Raw genomic sequence first — 13,797 nt, forward strand, 5'->3', positions numbered from 1 at the left:
CAAGATAAACATGCATCTTACAAGGTTCTTCAAGATAAACAGTCGTCCTACAAGATTTTTACAAGATAAACCTGCATCTTAAAATTTCTTGTAAGATTAGCATTCCTGTTGCAAGAGTCTTCTCAGGTATGATTGACTTTGATGATTATCGACATATGACAAAAAGGGTTCTTTTCCGTTTGTGCCCCCTAGTACGTTATGCGCCCCCCAGTTACAGTGCACGTGCCGTTACATAGTAAATTATTATAAAAAATATGGCTCTTTTTTAAATTTGCCGGAATTTTTTTGAGAGAACGATTAAACAAACCTAAAAATTGATTGCAATTGAAATATTAAGTGCAATGATGTAAATATTTTGCATCTAGTTCAAACCTTTTAGTCAACATTTTGAACGTTTAGAAAATGAAAAATCTTCTAAAAATCTTCTGAAAATCTTCTAAGAACGTTTAGAAAATCTCTTATAATTAGGATCTTTTTTGTGAATTTTTCGCTTGACCGATTTTTTCTCCGACCCTTTTGACTTTTTGTCCTCAAAAACGGGATAAACAGGTATCGCCCAGGGAACATTAAGTATATGTTAGCACATGAATCTTAGCGGCCCGAGGGACTTAGTGCCCTGACACGAGGACGGTTGCGCCCGAGTCTGGGCACATGGTCCAAGGGAGTAAAGATTCATGTGCTTACCTGTTTAGAGGACCAAAGGGAACAAAGGGGGTTAAACTTTAATTAAAATTGAATCTAAGAGTACAGTTTTGCAAATTATTAAACAAGAAGTTTTCGTCAATTGTTTTTTCCTCATCGCTGTCAAAATTGTTGCTACCATAAGACTTTTTTGCCCTGTTTGGCAACCCTATCAGAGACATATTTGCCGGTTCTTTGAGAGCAATTCGCCCGACGTTAATTGGTTGTTTTTATTTCTTTTGTTAATAGCCGCCCTCATCTTCTCAGCCGGCTATTATTGCGCTCGTATTTTTTTTTTACTTCGTCAAACTTTTTTTCGCTTTACCATTTTGCCGCTTTTTCGACATTTTGCGTGAAATCTTTTTGACTTCTCTAGGCTAGTTTCTCTCTTCTCTCATTCTGCTAAAAGTGAATTTGAACATCAGTTGCTAAGTAAAGCAATTCAAAATGAACAGAGTCGGTATAAAAAATAGAAATAGAAACGGGATAAACCCATAAAGCCCAATTTTAGATGCCCGCTATTTGAACGTCGTTCCTATAAGTCTTAGTTACCACCTCTAATGGTTATTGTTGTTGATAGTAGCCCCTGTAGCCTCTCTCTAAGAATTAGAAGTATGTTCAACTACGAAATGCCATCAAAATAAATCGGACTTAAAAAATATTTTTATACAAAAATCTTTTTTTTTCAATATATTCTATTCGTTCAATCCCAATCATGCTTATTGGAATCAACGGCGGCTATTTTCCGGCAATCTGCCGGGTATGTTTAAAATTTTTAGCTGATAGGCACACTATTTTTGTGAAAATCTCACTAAAGTTTTTTGATGGCTTTGGGTCAGTCCTTATATGTTTGATACCCAAATTGGTCCAATTCCCCAAAATATGCAACCCAAATAGATCTGAAATCCCATTGCGCAAACTAAAAAATTCGGACTAGAGCTGATTTTGTAATGCATGCTCTACGGCCACTTTTGAAAGCTCAATTGGTCGAAACTTAGCTGTTTCTGCACTACCATGTAGGCTGCAATGAAACAGAAAAATTGAAACGATACAGAAACTCAAAAGATATCTCTACACATAATGAAAAAAAGTTGTTGATTTTTACACAATGTGTGCTAAAAACGGTATTGTATTGTTTGTTTTTATTGTTTTTTGTATATTTTGAAATAATCGCTTTGATTAAAATCAACGTCTCTATTCAATAGGTATTAATTGGTGTTTGTAAGTGTTTGTAAGTTGTTTTAATAAACATTTTGTTTGCACATAAGGGTGGGAATAGCTAACATAACACAGTTGACGAGCAGAGCTTTGATCCTAAGAATAGATCACATAGTTTGAAGCACGTAAACTAGTCGTGTGATCATTTTCACGCATCAACAAGGAGTTTTTGGTATGGCATAGGTCTTTTTAGCTGATGCCAATTTGTTCACGTCAATGTTCAAACAAATACCACTGTTTTTGAACGCTAACTTCGGTTTTCGATCATTTTCGGTACCTTTGTTAAATCTACTGAGAAAATACTGTTATTGTAGGCCATTTTGTATTGTCAGTCTTGTCCACAAAATGGCTCTAAAATCCCTTTGTGGACAACACTGATGGATTAGCGTAAGTCTATTTCAAATTTCCGTATGTAAAATCCCATTGGCCTAAAATAAGGAAAAGTTTGAACTCAATTAAGGGGTCTGTTTTGATCAGTAATGGCATGCAAATCGCCGAGAATATTTTGGAGGAATAAATACATTATGTTAAGGGCGCTTCTTAGGGAAGCGTGCTCCCATTTAGCGAAAATCTACAATCCTCCCATCCAGTCGGTCTGTAGTTTGACATGAATACAAACCCCCGTTTTCCTTTTTGTCACCTCGCCCTCTCCCAGTACATTTTTGTTCACTACCACCCGCATGCATGGTGCTACCCGGGGTGAAGTCCAGACCCAAATTGGTTTATGATCAGATCCAGTCGAGCGCACGCCCGTGTGTTCCCAGACCGGAATTACAGGGTCTGGAAGAAATTTCGAGCGCACTACAGTCTGGACGATGGTCTGGAGATGGTCTGATCAGAGGTCGATTTGTTCTGAAAAGTCTGGTCATAGGCGGATTCCAGCGCACTTGGGTCTGATCATAACCTCTTCGAGCGCACTTTTGTCTGATAAGAGGCGACTTCGAGGGGGACAATTAAATCAAATAATATTTCAAGGCTAGAAGGTTTTTATAACTCACTTTTTTTTGGAGTGTAAAAGACACAATCAGGCCCAGGATGGGCAAGTGATCTTTTCGGCGGTGTCAATATTAAGCAGTTCGGGAGCCCAGAGTACAATTTTATCGGTCACTAAAACTTATAGGCTGAGAGCTTATTTTGGAAGTTTGATACCCAAATTGGCCCAATTCCCCAAATTATGCAACCCAAATAGATCTGAAATCCCCGTGCCCAAACAAAAAAAATTCGGATTAGAGCTGATTTTGTAATGCATGGTCTACGGCCACTTTTGAAAGCTCAATTGGTCGAAACTTAGCTGGTTCTGCATTACCACGTATGCTGCAATGAAACAGAAAAAAGTGAAATGATACAAAAACTCAAAAGACATTTCTACGCATAATGAAAAAAAATTGTTTATTTTTACACAAAGTGTGCTAAAAACGGTATTGTATTGTTTGTTTTTATTGTTTTTTGTTTATTTTGAAATAATCGCTTTGATTAAAATCAACGTCTCTATTCAATAGGTATTAATATGTGTCTCATACGTGTTTGTAAGTTGTTTTTATAAACATTTTGTTTACACATAAGGGTGTGAATAGCTGACATAACACAGTTGACAAGCAGAGCTTAGATCCTAAGAACAGATCACTTAGTTTGAAGCACTTAAACTAGTCGTGTGATCATTTTCACGCACCAACAAGGAGTTTTTGGTATGGCATAGGTTTTTTTAGTTGATGCCAATTTGTTCACGTCAATGTTCAAACAAATACCACTGTTTTTGAACGCCAACTTCGGTTTTCGATCATTTTCGGTACTTTCGTTAAATCTACTGAGAAAATTCTGTTAGTGTAGGCCAATTTGTATTGTCAGTCTTGTCCACAAAATGGCTCTAAAATTCCTTTGTGGACAGCACTGACGGATTAGCGTAAGTCTGTTTCAAGTTTCCGTATGTTAAATCCCATTGATCTAAATCAAGGAAAAATTTGAACTCAATTAAGGGGTCTGTTTTGACCAGTAATGGCATGCAAATCGCCGAAAATGTTTTTGAGGCATTAATTCATAATGTTAAGGCTCTTCTTAGGGAAGCTTGCTCCCATTTAGCAAAAATCTTGAATCCTCCCATCCAGCTCGTCTGTATTTTGACATAAATACAAATCCCCGTTTTCTTTTTTGTCACCTCGCCCTCTCCCAGTACATTTTCGTTCACTACCACCCGCATGCATGGTGCAACTCAGGGTGAGGTCCAGACCCAAATTTGTTTATGATCAGACCCAGTTGAGGGCACACCCGTGTGTTCCCAGACCAGAATTACAGGGTCTGGAAGAAATTTCGAGCGCACTACAGTCTAGACGATGGTCTGGAGATAGTCTGATCAGAGGTCGATTTGGTCTGAAAAGTCTGGTCTTAGGCGGATTCCAGCGCACTTGGGTCTGATCAGAGGCGACTTCGAGAGCAATTGGGTCTGATCATAACCTCTTCGAGCGCTCTTTTGTCTGATCAGAGGCGACTTCGATGGGGACAATTCAATCAAATAATATTTCAAGTCTACAAAGTTTTTCTAACTCACTTTTTTGTAGTGTAAAAGACACAATCAGGCCCAAGATGGGCAAGTGATCTCTTCGCCAGTGTCAATATTAAGCAGTTTGAGAACCCAGTGTACGATTTTATCGGTCACTAAAACTTATAGGCTGAGAGCTTAGTTTGGAATTTTGAACTTAGAGTTAAAGAACTGGAAATATAACTTTTTGTCCTAAACTTAGTGTCCTATAAGACACCAAGCTTAGGGCAAAAAATCGGACTTTGACATCCTGTTTCAAACCACTATCAATCGGCTGCTCCGCTATCAGAGAGGGAAAAATTTGGTTTATTTCAACTCATATATATTTTTATGATAATTTTTTTTGCTAATCTGCCAAATTGTAATCATAAGTTCAATTTTAGGTGAAATTCAACACTTTCGTACCCTTAAGTTCCTTAAATACATTCGAACAAAATCTTGGTCACCCTCTAACGATTATTTTTTTGTTCGAACATATTCAGAGAGATAATCTCATTGGATGCAACAAAACAAATTTATAACTCTTTTAGACCGCTTAGACAATCATCTGAAACCTAATTGTTTTAGAGAAAAAATTTCAATCTTTGAAAGAATTATATTCAAGTTGTAAAACGCCACATATATCAACCCGGGTTGAGGAAAAGTCGGAAAAATATATGTAAGATAAGCGTTGAAAATTGTTTTTTTTCGCCCCAAATTTTGTGCACAATTTTGCGATGAAATGCGATGAAATTATGCAATTTCACTGCTAGAGTAAACGGTGAACTTACAGAAAGCCACCACATTTCACCACCTACTAGGCATTAACGTCTTTACATGGGTTCAAACCTCTCAACCCTTGCAGGTCAGCAACTTCTTCTTCCAATGCGCCTTTTCTCACCAACTTCTATTATTTTTGTTTTGAATATACATAAAATTCAATCTACTTTCTGTAAAACATTCGCGTTGAATTTTTGTTTGCGATTTGCGATTTTTAGCGGTGAAATTACAAATTTTAGCGGTGAAATGTAGTGTGTTTTTGTAATTTCACAGCTTACTCTAGTGGTGAAACTACATAAATTCACCGGGGGGTTAAATCTAACAATTCCTCCCTTACTCTACTTTACACCCTTCTCTTGCATCGTTTTAACCCCCTAATATTACCCCTAACATTACAGCTTTTTGACATTCTTTTCTTAGCGGTGAAATGATGCAAGTTCATCACTAAATTAAGCGGTGAAATTAGGTAATTTCATCGGATTCACCGCTTATGTCAAATAAATTGGACACCTTTTTCAAAGCTGTGAATTTATGTAATTTCACCACTAAAACCAGCGGTAAGATTATGTAATTTCACTGCTACCAATCGATAGAGTTTTCACCGCATTCACCGCCTGATTTATATAATTTCAACGCATTCACCGCTTATCTTACAAAATTTCCTGCGTTCACCGCTTATCCTGCATAGTTTTTCGTTGAATGGCGGTGATACCTCGACCCGGGTTGTGCCATATTCTACAGTCACCGTTTTTTTTTACTATAAAGGGTACCGGACTTGACAACTGCCAGAGTTCCAGGTTCAATCACGTTGACATCACTCTGCTAAATTTGCTGGGAAATTATCTTTTCACGTTTCTGATTAACGCCAGGAATGTCCCTGTGACGTCACTAAATTCACTTAACATATAATTAGACGACGCCACTATCTTTAGTACTACTACCATATCAATGCATTGTTTTACTACCCGGGCCGAGTAATTTCCCAAAGAAGACGATGAAGTAGGCGCTCCAACGTTCTAATAAAGGACTCACATATTCGTTAAGTTGGAGTGATTAGATAAAATTGGGTTGACGAGTTATCAGGCAGTTGATCTATATATGATAGTTGAGTTATTGGGCACTTTTTCTGCCATTTAGCTCTATAAGTTCAAAACACTAATGCTTTTTGACACTTACTTTTTTTCACTTTTTCTCTGAAATTTTTTCAATCCATTCATAACTGGATACGTCAAAAAAGCGGAAATCTAAAACTCACATACTTAGTAACAATTAGTCAATAAAAATAACTGCAACAAGTTTTTTAACTTCCCAGTCCGTTCATCACGAAATCGTGCTCCATCGAGGCAAAAGATACATCAGCAACTGTCAACTTGGAAAATTAACTGAGCGGGTGCAAAAAAAACTCTACTTGTCAAAACAAATGAAAAACTATGTGTCACAGTGGTGTTGAATAATATAAAACTATTGCTTACAACATACAAACCAAACTGGGCAAGTTTTTTTCAAGATCTTTATGGGATCCGGGGCATTTTGGCATTTAAAACCCCAATAATGGGTCTTTTTTATTCTTTTCAGGATATGGTCATACTCAAAATAGTCCTTTTCTATTCGGGGATATTGTTTTTCTCCTGTTCTGAAAAAAAGCAATTTTTTTTCAAGTTTGTTTTGCCTGCTTTTAAGACATTAATCCGATCATTTAAAAACATATTCATTTTATCAAATTTTATTAGATAAAAGATATTGCACAGTGAACCTTTCAACTAGTTAATCCATCAAGATAGAAATTTGTCTTGAACGGATATTTGATTGTTTGCTGTTTTATGAGTGTCTCTAAGTGTGATTTTCCACGCATCTGATTACTTTTTATGATGACTTTACAACAACTTAAAAACAACACATTTTTTGTCTTACACAAGCATTAGATAATGTCATTTCAGACCTTGCACGATTAAAACTTTTCTTATATATATATATATATATATATATATATATATATATATATATTTACATATATTTATATATATATATATATATATATATATATATATATATATAAATTATAAGACAAATTAACTATGTGATAGCCCTCACTACTCATTTTTGCGCCTCCTATTTGATGGAAAACTTGCTGAGTGTAATTTATTGCACCATTTTGGGGCTGGAAACGTTCTCACAGGCAACAAGTAAGTTACTCGCTTCTGTTAGTTATACTCTGAAAACTGTTACTGAACACCCTCAGAAAATATTTGTCATAATGTTGAAACTCTTCGTACGAAATTTTTATAGGCAGTTTTTTCAGCGAAGTGAGACCTCTTCTTTGAAGGGTACCAAGGATTGTCTAAAAAAACAAATCTAACATTGATTGCGATTGAAGTGCACTGATGGAACACATAATGCATATAGGTCATTGCTGTAGTATTTTGTACGTTTAAAAATGGAGGACTTTGAGTAAGATTCTTGATTACAAACTTGGCCGATGATATCCATTTTTGGGTCTTTCCCCTTATAGCTCCCAGGAAATTATAGCCCCCATTATGGTATATATACTATGATTGGGGGCTATAAGATATCTGACCTTTAAGCTGGGGGGGGGCTACTACAATGGGAAAGACACCATTTTTTACAATAATTCGAACATCCTGTTGATTTTCATTTTAATTTACCAAGTTTAGAGCCAATAAAACTCTCAGAATTAATAAATCTCTCCTGTTCTATTTCCACATAAAAATATAACCCTCATTATGGTTTACTTCCGGTAAAGCAGTACAGAATAAAAAATGTTCGAAAAAACTGTAAACATAACTGAGTAGTTAAATGCCGTATCTTCATTGGGGATTTTTCAAGTAACTGCTTATAAAAGTCCGAGAAATCTGGTGATTACAAAATTGCTAATTAGTTCAGAGAAAAATTTTCTTTGTGAACTGTTTTGTATTTTAACATTTCAAAGCTTAAAGTTGAAAAAAAATGTTACTTTTTTTAAATTTTCAATTGATAGGTGCACTATTTTTTGTGAAAATTGCACTAGTTATTTGATGGCTCATGGTCAACTAAAATATGTGTGATACCGCAATTAGTCTAATTAACCAAATTAGGCAACAAAAATAGATCTGACACCTCTGTGTGCAAACAAAAGAGTTCTGATCAAAGCTGATTTTGTTATGCATGGTCTACGGCCATTTTTGAAAGCTCAATTGGTCCAGCTTTAGCTGGCGTTGGTTCTGCACTACCACGTAGGCTGCAATGAAACAGAAAAAGTAAAACAATGCAGAAACTCAAAAGTTATCTTTTACTCAAAATTTGAAGAAAAAGATGTTAATTTTTACACCATATGTGCTAAAAACGGTGTTTGTTTGTTTTGTTTTGTTTGTTTTTTGTTTATTTTGGAATCATCGCTTCGATTAAAAACAACCTCTCTTTGCAATAGGTATGAATTGGTGTCTTTGTTCATACGTGGCTACAATTCATAGAAATAATTATTAATTGCTCTCAAACGAAGTTTGTAGCAATTATATTAGTCCTGTCGGTCTTTTTTTTATGCGATTTTTCGCTTGACCAATTTTTCGTCTGACGCTTTTGACTTTTCGTCCTCAAAAACGGGATAAACAGGTAGCGCCCAGTGGGCATTAAGTGCTCTTAGAGCCTTTTAGCTCTGTTTTAGCTCAAACAGTTTTGGAGTCTTATACTTATGGTGTGAACAGCGGTTCTTAGAGGTTGAAGACCCCCCCACCCGCACCCCCACTGCTGACCCCCCCCCCCCACTATTGCCCCCCACCGCCCTGTTGCCCCCCCCCACCCGACTGTCGCCACCCCCATCGGCACCCCCGTGCACCCTCCCCCCACCCGTGGCTAGCTACTGACGAACAACCGCTAGCTAAAAACGCAAATTTATACTAATTTTCACAATTTTTTTCAAGATTTTTGAAAATTTTTGTCAGTTTTTTAAGTTTTTTCAGCCCTAGCAGCCCTAGGTGTCAAGGAATCCACTCTAGGATTTGATAATAGGTTATTGAAAAGTTTCTAGTGGTAATAGAATGGTTTCAACATTTCAACACTGCGAATTTTTTGCATTTTTTTGATAAATTTTGCAAATTTTTTCAATGTTTTTGAAAGTTTTTGTCGTTTTTTAGGTTTATCCAGCCTCAAGAGCCAAGGAAATTCCTCGAGGGTTTAATAATAGGTTACTATGTAGTTTCTAGAAGTAATGGAATCATTTTCAAGATTTAAACAACACGAATTTTAGCATTTTTTGACAAAAATTGCTATATTTTTTAAAATTTTAGACATATATTTTCATTATTCAAGATTTTTCAGCCTCAGGGTTCAGACAACCCCCTGAAGGGTTTGATAAAACGTTGCTGCTTAGTTTCTAGTGGTAATAGAATGTTTTTCAACATTTAAACATCACGAGTTTTAGCAATTGTTGGATAAAACATGAATTTTTTTTTTCAAATTTTTCAAAGTTTGTCATTATCTAAGTGCTTCCAGCCCCAAGAAACCTCGTATAAGTTTTGATAATAGGTTACTGAACAATTTTTATTGCGATATAATAGTTTTGAACTTTTTAATATCACAAATTTTATCGATTTTTTAATAAAACTTATGATTTTTTCAATTTTTTTTGAAATTTTTGTCTTTTTATTTGCAGTTTTTGAGTCCTTTTTTGAGTTTAACGATTAATACTGGCCAACGAAGCTTTTTAAGTCTTGCAGATGGGTTACATGACAAAAATCCAGAGGCAAAAATTGTTCTTTGAACATTTTCGTCACTGCGAAATGTGGAAAGTTTTCTTCTGAATTTTGCACTTTCAGTTTTTTATATGATTTAGTTACTAACGAGGCTAGAATCTCATGGAAAAAATTTCTAGCTCTCTCTCTTTCTCTGTGTGTGTGTGTTGGTTGGCGTTTCTTTCCCTCTCTTTCTCGCTCACGTTTTACCTCTCACTCTCTCTCTCTCTCTCTCTCTCTCTCTCTCTCCTTTACTCTTTTGTTGACTTCAGCGGCTTTTGTGGCGTGATAATATCGTCTATTACCCTAGCCTCACACCTCTTCAATCAAGCGAAAGCTAACCTCACTAAACAGTGGCTAGGTGCTGACAACCGCCCGCAAGTCGTTTGAGAGCAATTCGCCCGACGTTAGTCGGTTATGTTTTTTTTTACGCAGCAGGGTGGGGATAGCTCATGATCTTATGTAGAGATCACACCCCAAAACATTAGCATGTTGATCAGGCTTAACATATAGTTAAATGCTCTCAAACGAACTTCCAAGCACTTTAATTAGTCGAGTGATCTTTTTCATGAATCGACAATAAGACCAATTCGGTTTTCGAACATCTTCGTATGTAGTAGTAGCTGTTTTGTATGGTATAGTAATTGAGAGAAGCAAAATTTGGTAGCAATATTTGAGGCAAAAAGGTCAATTTGAGAACATTTGATCCCTTGTAAGTTCCACTACCTATCGAAACTACAGACCAAGTATCTACCGATTCACCCCCTCCCCGCTTACCGCAACCTTCCCCCTCCACATCTATTATCTACAACCGTCAACTCCTATCCCCCACCTACCTATGTACCTACCCAGACTTGCCTTACTAAAATTGGTTGTTTCTAACCATATATTGGTGTTTTTATTGCTGGACTTCTCCGATATTCAACAAGCTTTGTTTTTAATGTGAATTTTCACTTGCTCAATTTCTCCTCTGAGACTTTTGACCCTTCATCCTCAAAAACAGGACATGAAAGTAACGCCCAGAAGGCATTAAGCTCTCCTAGAACTACAGTTCTCCGGCTTACTAAACTCTATGCATTAGTGGTCAGTACAGAGCCCCAAATTGGGCATAATTGACCGATTTGTGCAAGTGGATTTTACACATAATCTTAATAACCTAATTCTGTGGAAAACACATATTCGCTAAACTGGCCTGGATTGAAATATGTCGAGGAATTAGTCAGTCTTCTTGACAAACGCGTTTTAATGAAAACACTTACAGATTAATGTAGATTTTCAAAAGGCAAAAGTATTTAGATTTGACAATTTGAGTAATTAAATTTCGCGATATATGTAAATCGGAATTAATTGCCCTTAATTACAGATGAAAATCTCAATTATAGGAGAAAGGATATTTTTGCATATAATCATCGGTTAAGTATATAAGTGATTAGAAAAATTTTTGGAATTAACGAAAGTAAAACTGCTTCATGCTCTGTTAAATCTACTGACAAAATTCCGTCACTGTAGGCCATTTTTATTGTCAGCCTTGTGCACGAAATGCCTCCAAAAGCCCTTTGTGGACAACACTAACGGAGCGTAAGTCTAGCTCAAGTTTCTGTATGTGAACTCGACTGGTCTGAAATAAGTGAGAAAATGAACAAAATTAAAGATCTGTTTCGACCAGTAATGGCATGCGAATTACTGAGAATACATTGGAGACACGAATTCATTATTTCAAGGGCGCTTTTCGAAAATGTACAATCCTACCATCCAGTCGGTCTGGATTTTTGACAAAAAGTACAAATCCCCGTTTTCCTTTTTGTCACCTCGCCCTCTCCCAGTAAAATTTTGTTCACTACCACCCGCATGCATGGTGCTAGTAGGCAACACGCTGGGATTAAAATTAAAAAACAGAGCAGATTAACATGGATAATGATAATGTTGGTATTGTAGCCTTAGAAATACTGGATGTACTCTTTCAACTAATCAGAGATTGAGAAGACCTTTTTCTCTTTTATATAGCAGTAACTTCACTGACTGTAGTCACTCTGTTAGTTTAGATACTCCCTGTATATACTCTTGACTCCAGTGCTGTATTTTATTACCACCGTATTAATAGAAGTTTATCTTCAAGGTTATACAGAGTCGATTAGGCTGAGAGATATAGATAAGCCTACTTCGAGCGCAGAAATATGTAGCCCTAGCTCTTTATACCTAAAAGCTGTAAAAGCGCCTGCCTTAACTGGTGTGACCAGTGAGTTATCAAACTCTAACCGTAAAAAGAACCCACAAAAAACACACTATTCCCTTTCGAGAAAGAAACTTAGAACTAGTTTATATAATTTTATAATTTTCTTACATTTAAAGTTCAGAAAACGGGGAACACAATCCCATAAAATACTTCAGAAAATAACAAAAGTACCTTATTATTAACAGAATGAGCCGTCAGACTGGCCAAACGTCATTAACAACGGATTCACATTCCCATGAGTTACAATTAGCTGTTTCTACAAAACGGAGCAAAGCTCTTATACACAAATGTTCACCCTTTAAAATTGCACAATATCAACACCAAGATGAATTAAACATACTTTTAAACACAGCAAAGCAACTCAAATACCACTATTTTGCAGTAAAGCAACAACCTTTTCTCACTTTACCACATAAAGCTTCACAAAACTCACGAATATCTTTCTTCTCATACTTAATCGAAATTTATGGAGCTCAATTCACAAAAGGCTCAGTTGTCTTTATCTGTGATCAATTAAACACAAAGTTTGTCTCACTTATACACGATACATTATTTAATCCACTATCAGACAAACTATTTGAATATCTCAATGGAGATCGGACATAATTACAACATTCAGATAGAGCTGACACATTTGGGAAATCATAATTCGAATTTCTTAAACATTTAGCGCCGGCACTAAATACTGCCGCTTTACAACCACGAAAAGAGAGCGTGCATAAAATTGCTAGACTAGAGATTGAAGGTTTCACTCGCCTCAAAAAACAAATATAAGCTCTGCACAAGACAGAGATTTATCACAAGAAGAGATAATAGATTCTCTCTCACTTTTATCCTGGTACAAACACAGATTTCGGAAAAAACTACTAAAACATATTTTTCAGGCTACAAAACTAAAAGCCGGCACATAGCCGCACTTAACGAATATATTGCCCGAAACACTACATTATATTTATGATTCAAACCTTATAACTATCAAAGAAATTCCATCAGAAATTATTCAAAAAAAAAACAATTTGTTAAAATAATATTGAAATTAAAAACTACAACGCGGAAAATCAACCATTCACCTTCAACATACATTCCGGAAAACACCAATACATCTCTTGAAGCATCACCAACAGATAATATAGATACTATAGTCAATTCTCGACCAGTGGACACGAATCATAACGAAACTAAAGGAACATATTTCAATTCTACATTATTAGAAGATCGAACACTTTATCATCACACACAGTAAATACTCTCTCACTAATTGACCTTGAAAACTATGACAACAGTAGTAATCACTATATCAACTATAATGATTTTGCGAATGACACTAAAAACATAGACATTTACGAAAATCACAGGCAACCCGTAAATTCAAATGAATTAGCACACAATTCAGATCCCTTGAACACAAGTTCAGTCCACTTTAAAACCGAACCGGCCTTTTTTTGAAGACGTCCGACCAACCAACATCAACCACTAATCAAATTATCCAACTGGCTCCAAAACAATTTTTTAAATTTTATTAGGCAGTTTACAACACAAGATAACCAACAAAAAAACAATTTCTCCTACTCCTTACTGTTTACAAGGAGCATCGACTCGAACACTTTCACTTGTTGTTAGACGCACAAATGATTAATCTATATTTAGGA

At 36.0% G+C, this 13,797-nt stretch overlaps 1 protein-coding gene across 1 annotated transcript in view; it reads left to right on the forward strand.

The window, feature by feature from the left end:
• The first annotated feature begins 7,307 nt into the window (after positions 1–7,307).
• LOC142356486 (uncharacterized) overlaps positions 7,308–13,797 on the forward strand; it is a 32,319-nt gene continuing 25,829 nt past the window's right edge. Inside the window, exon 1 of the mRNA XM_075408380.1 lies at positions 7,308–7,374. Coding sequence (XP_075264495.1) covers positions 7,308–7,374 — 67 coding nt within the window. The remainder of the gene's footprint in view (positions 7,375–13,797) is intronic.

This window comes from Convolutriloba macropyga, unplaced genomic scaffold, assembly GCF_964194025.1.
Source record: "Convolutriloba macropyga unplaced genomic scaffold, txConMacr16.3 SCAFFOLD_1118, whole genome shotgun sequence".
Classification (NCBI taxonomy): Eukaryota; Metazoa; Xenacoelomorpha; order Acoela; family Convolutidae; genus Convolutriloba; species Convolutriloba macropyga.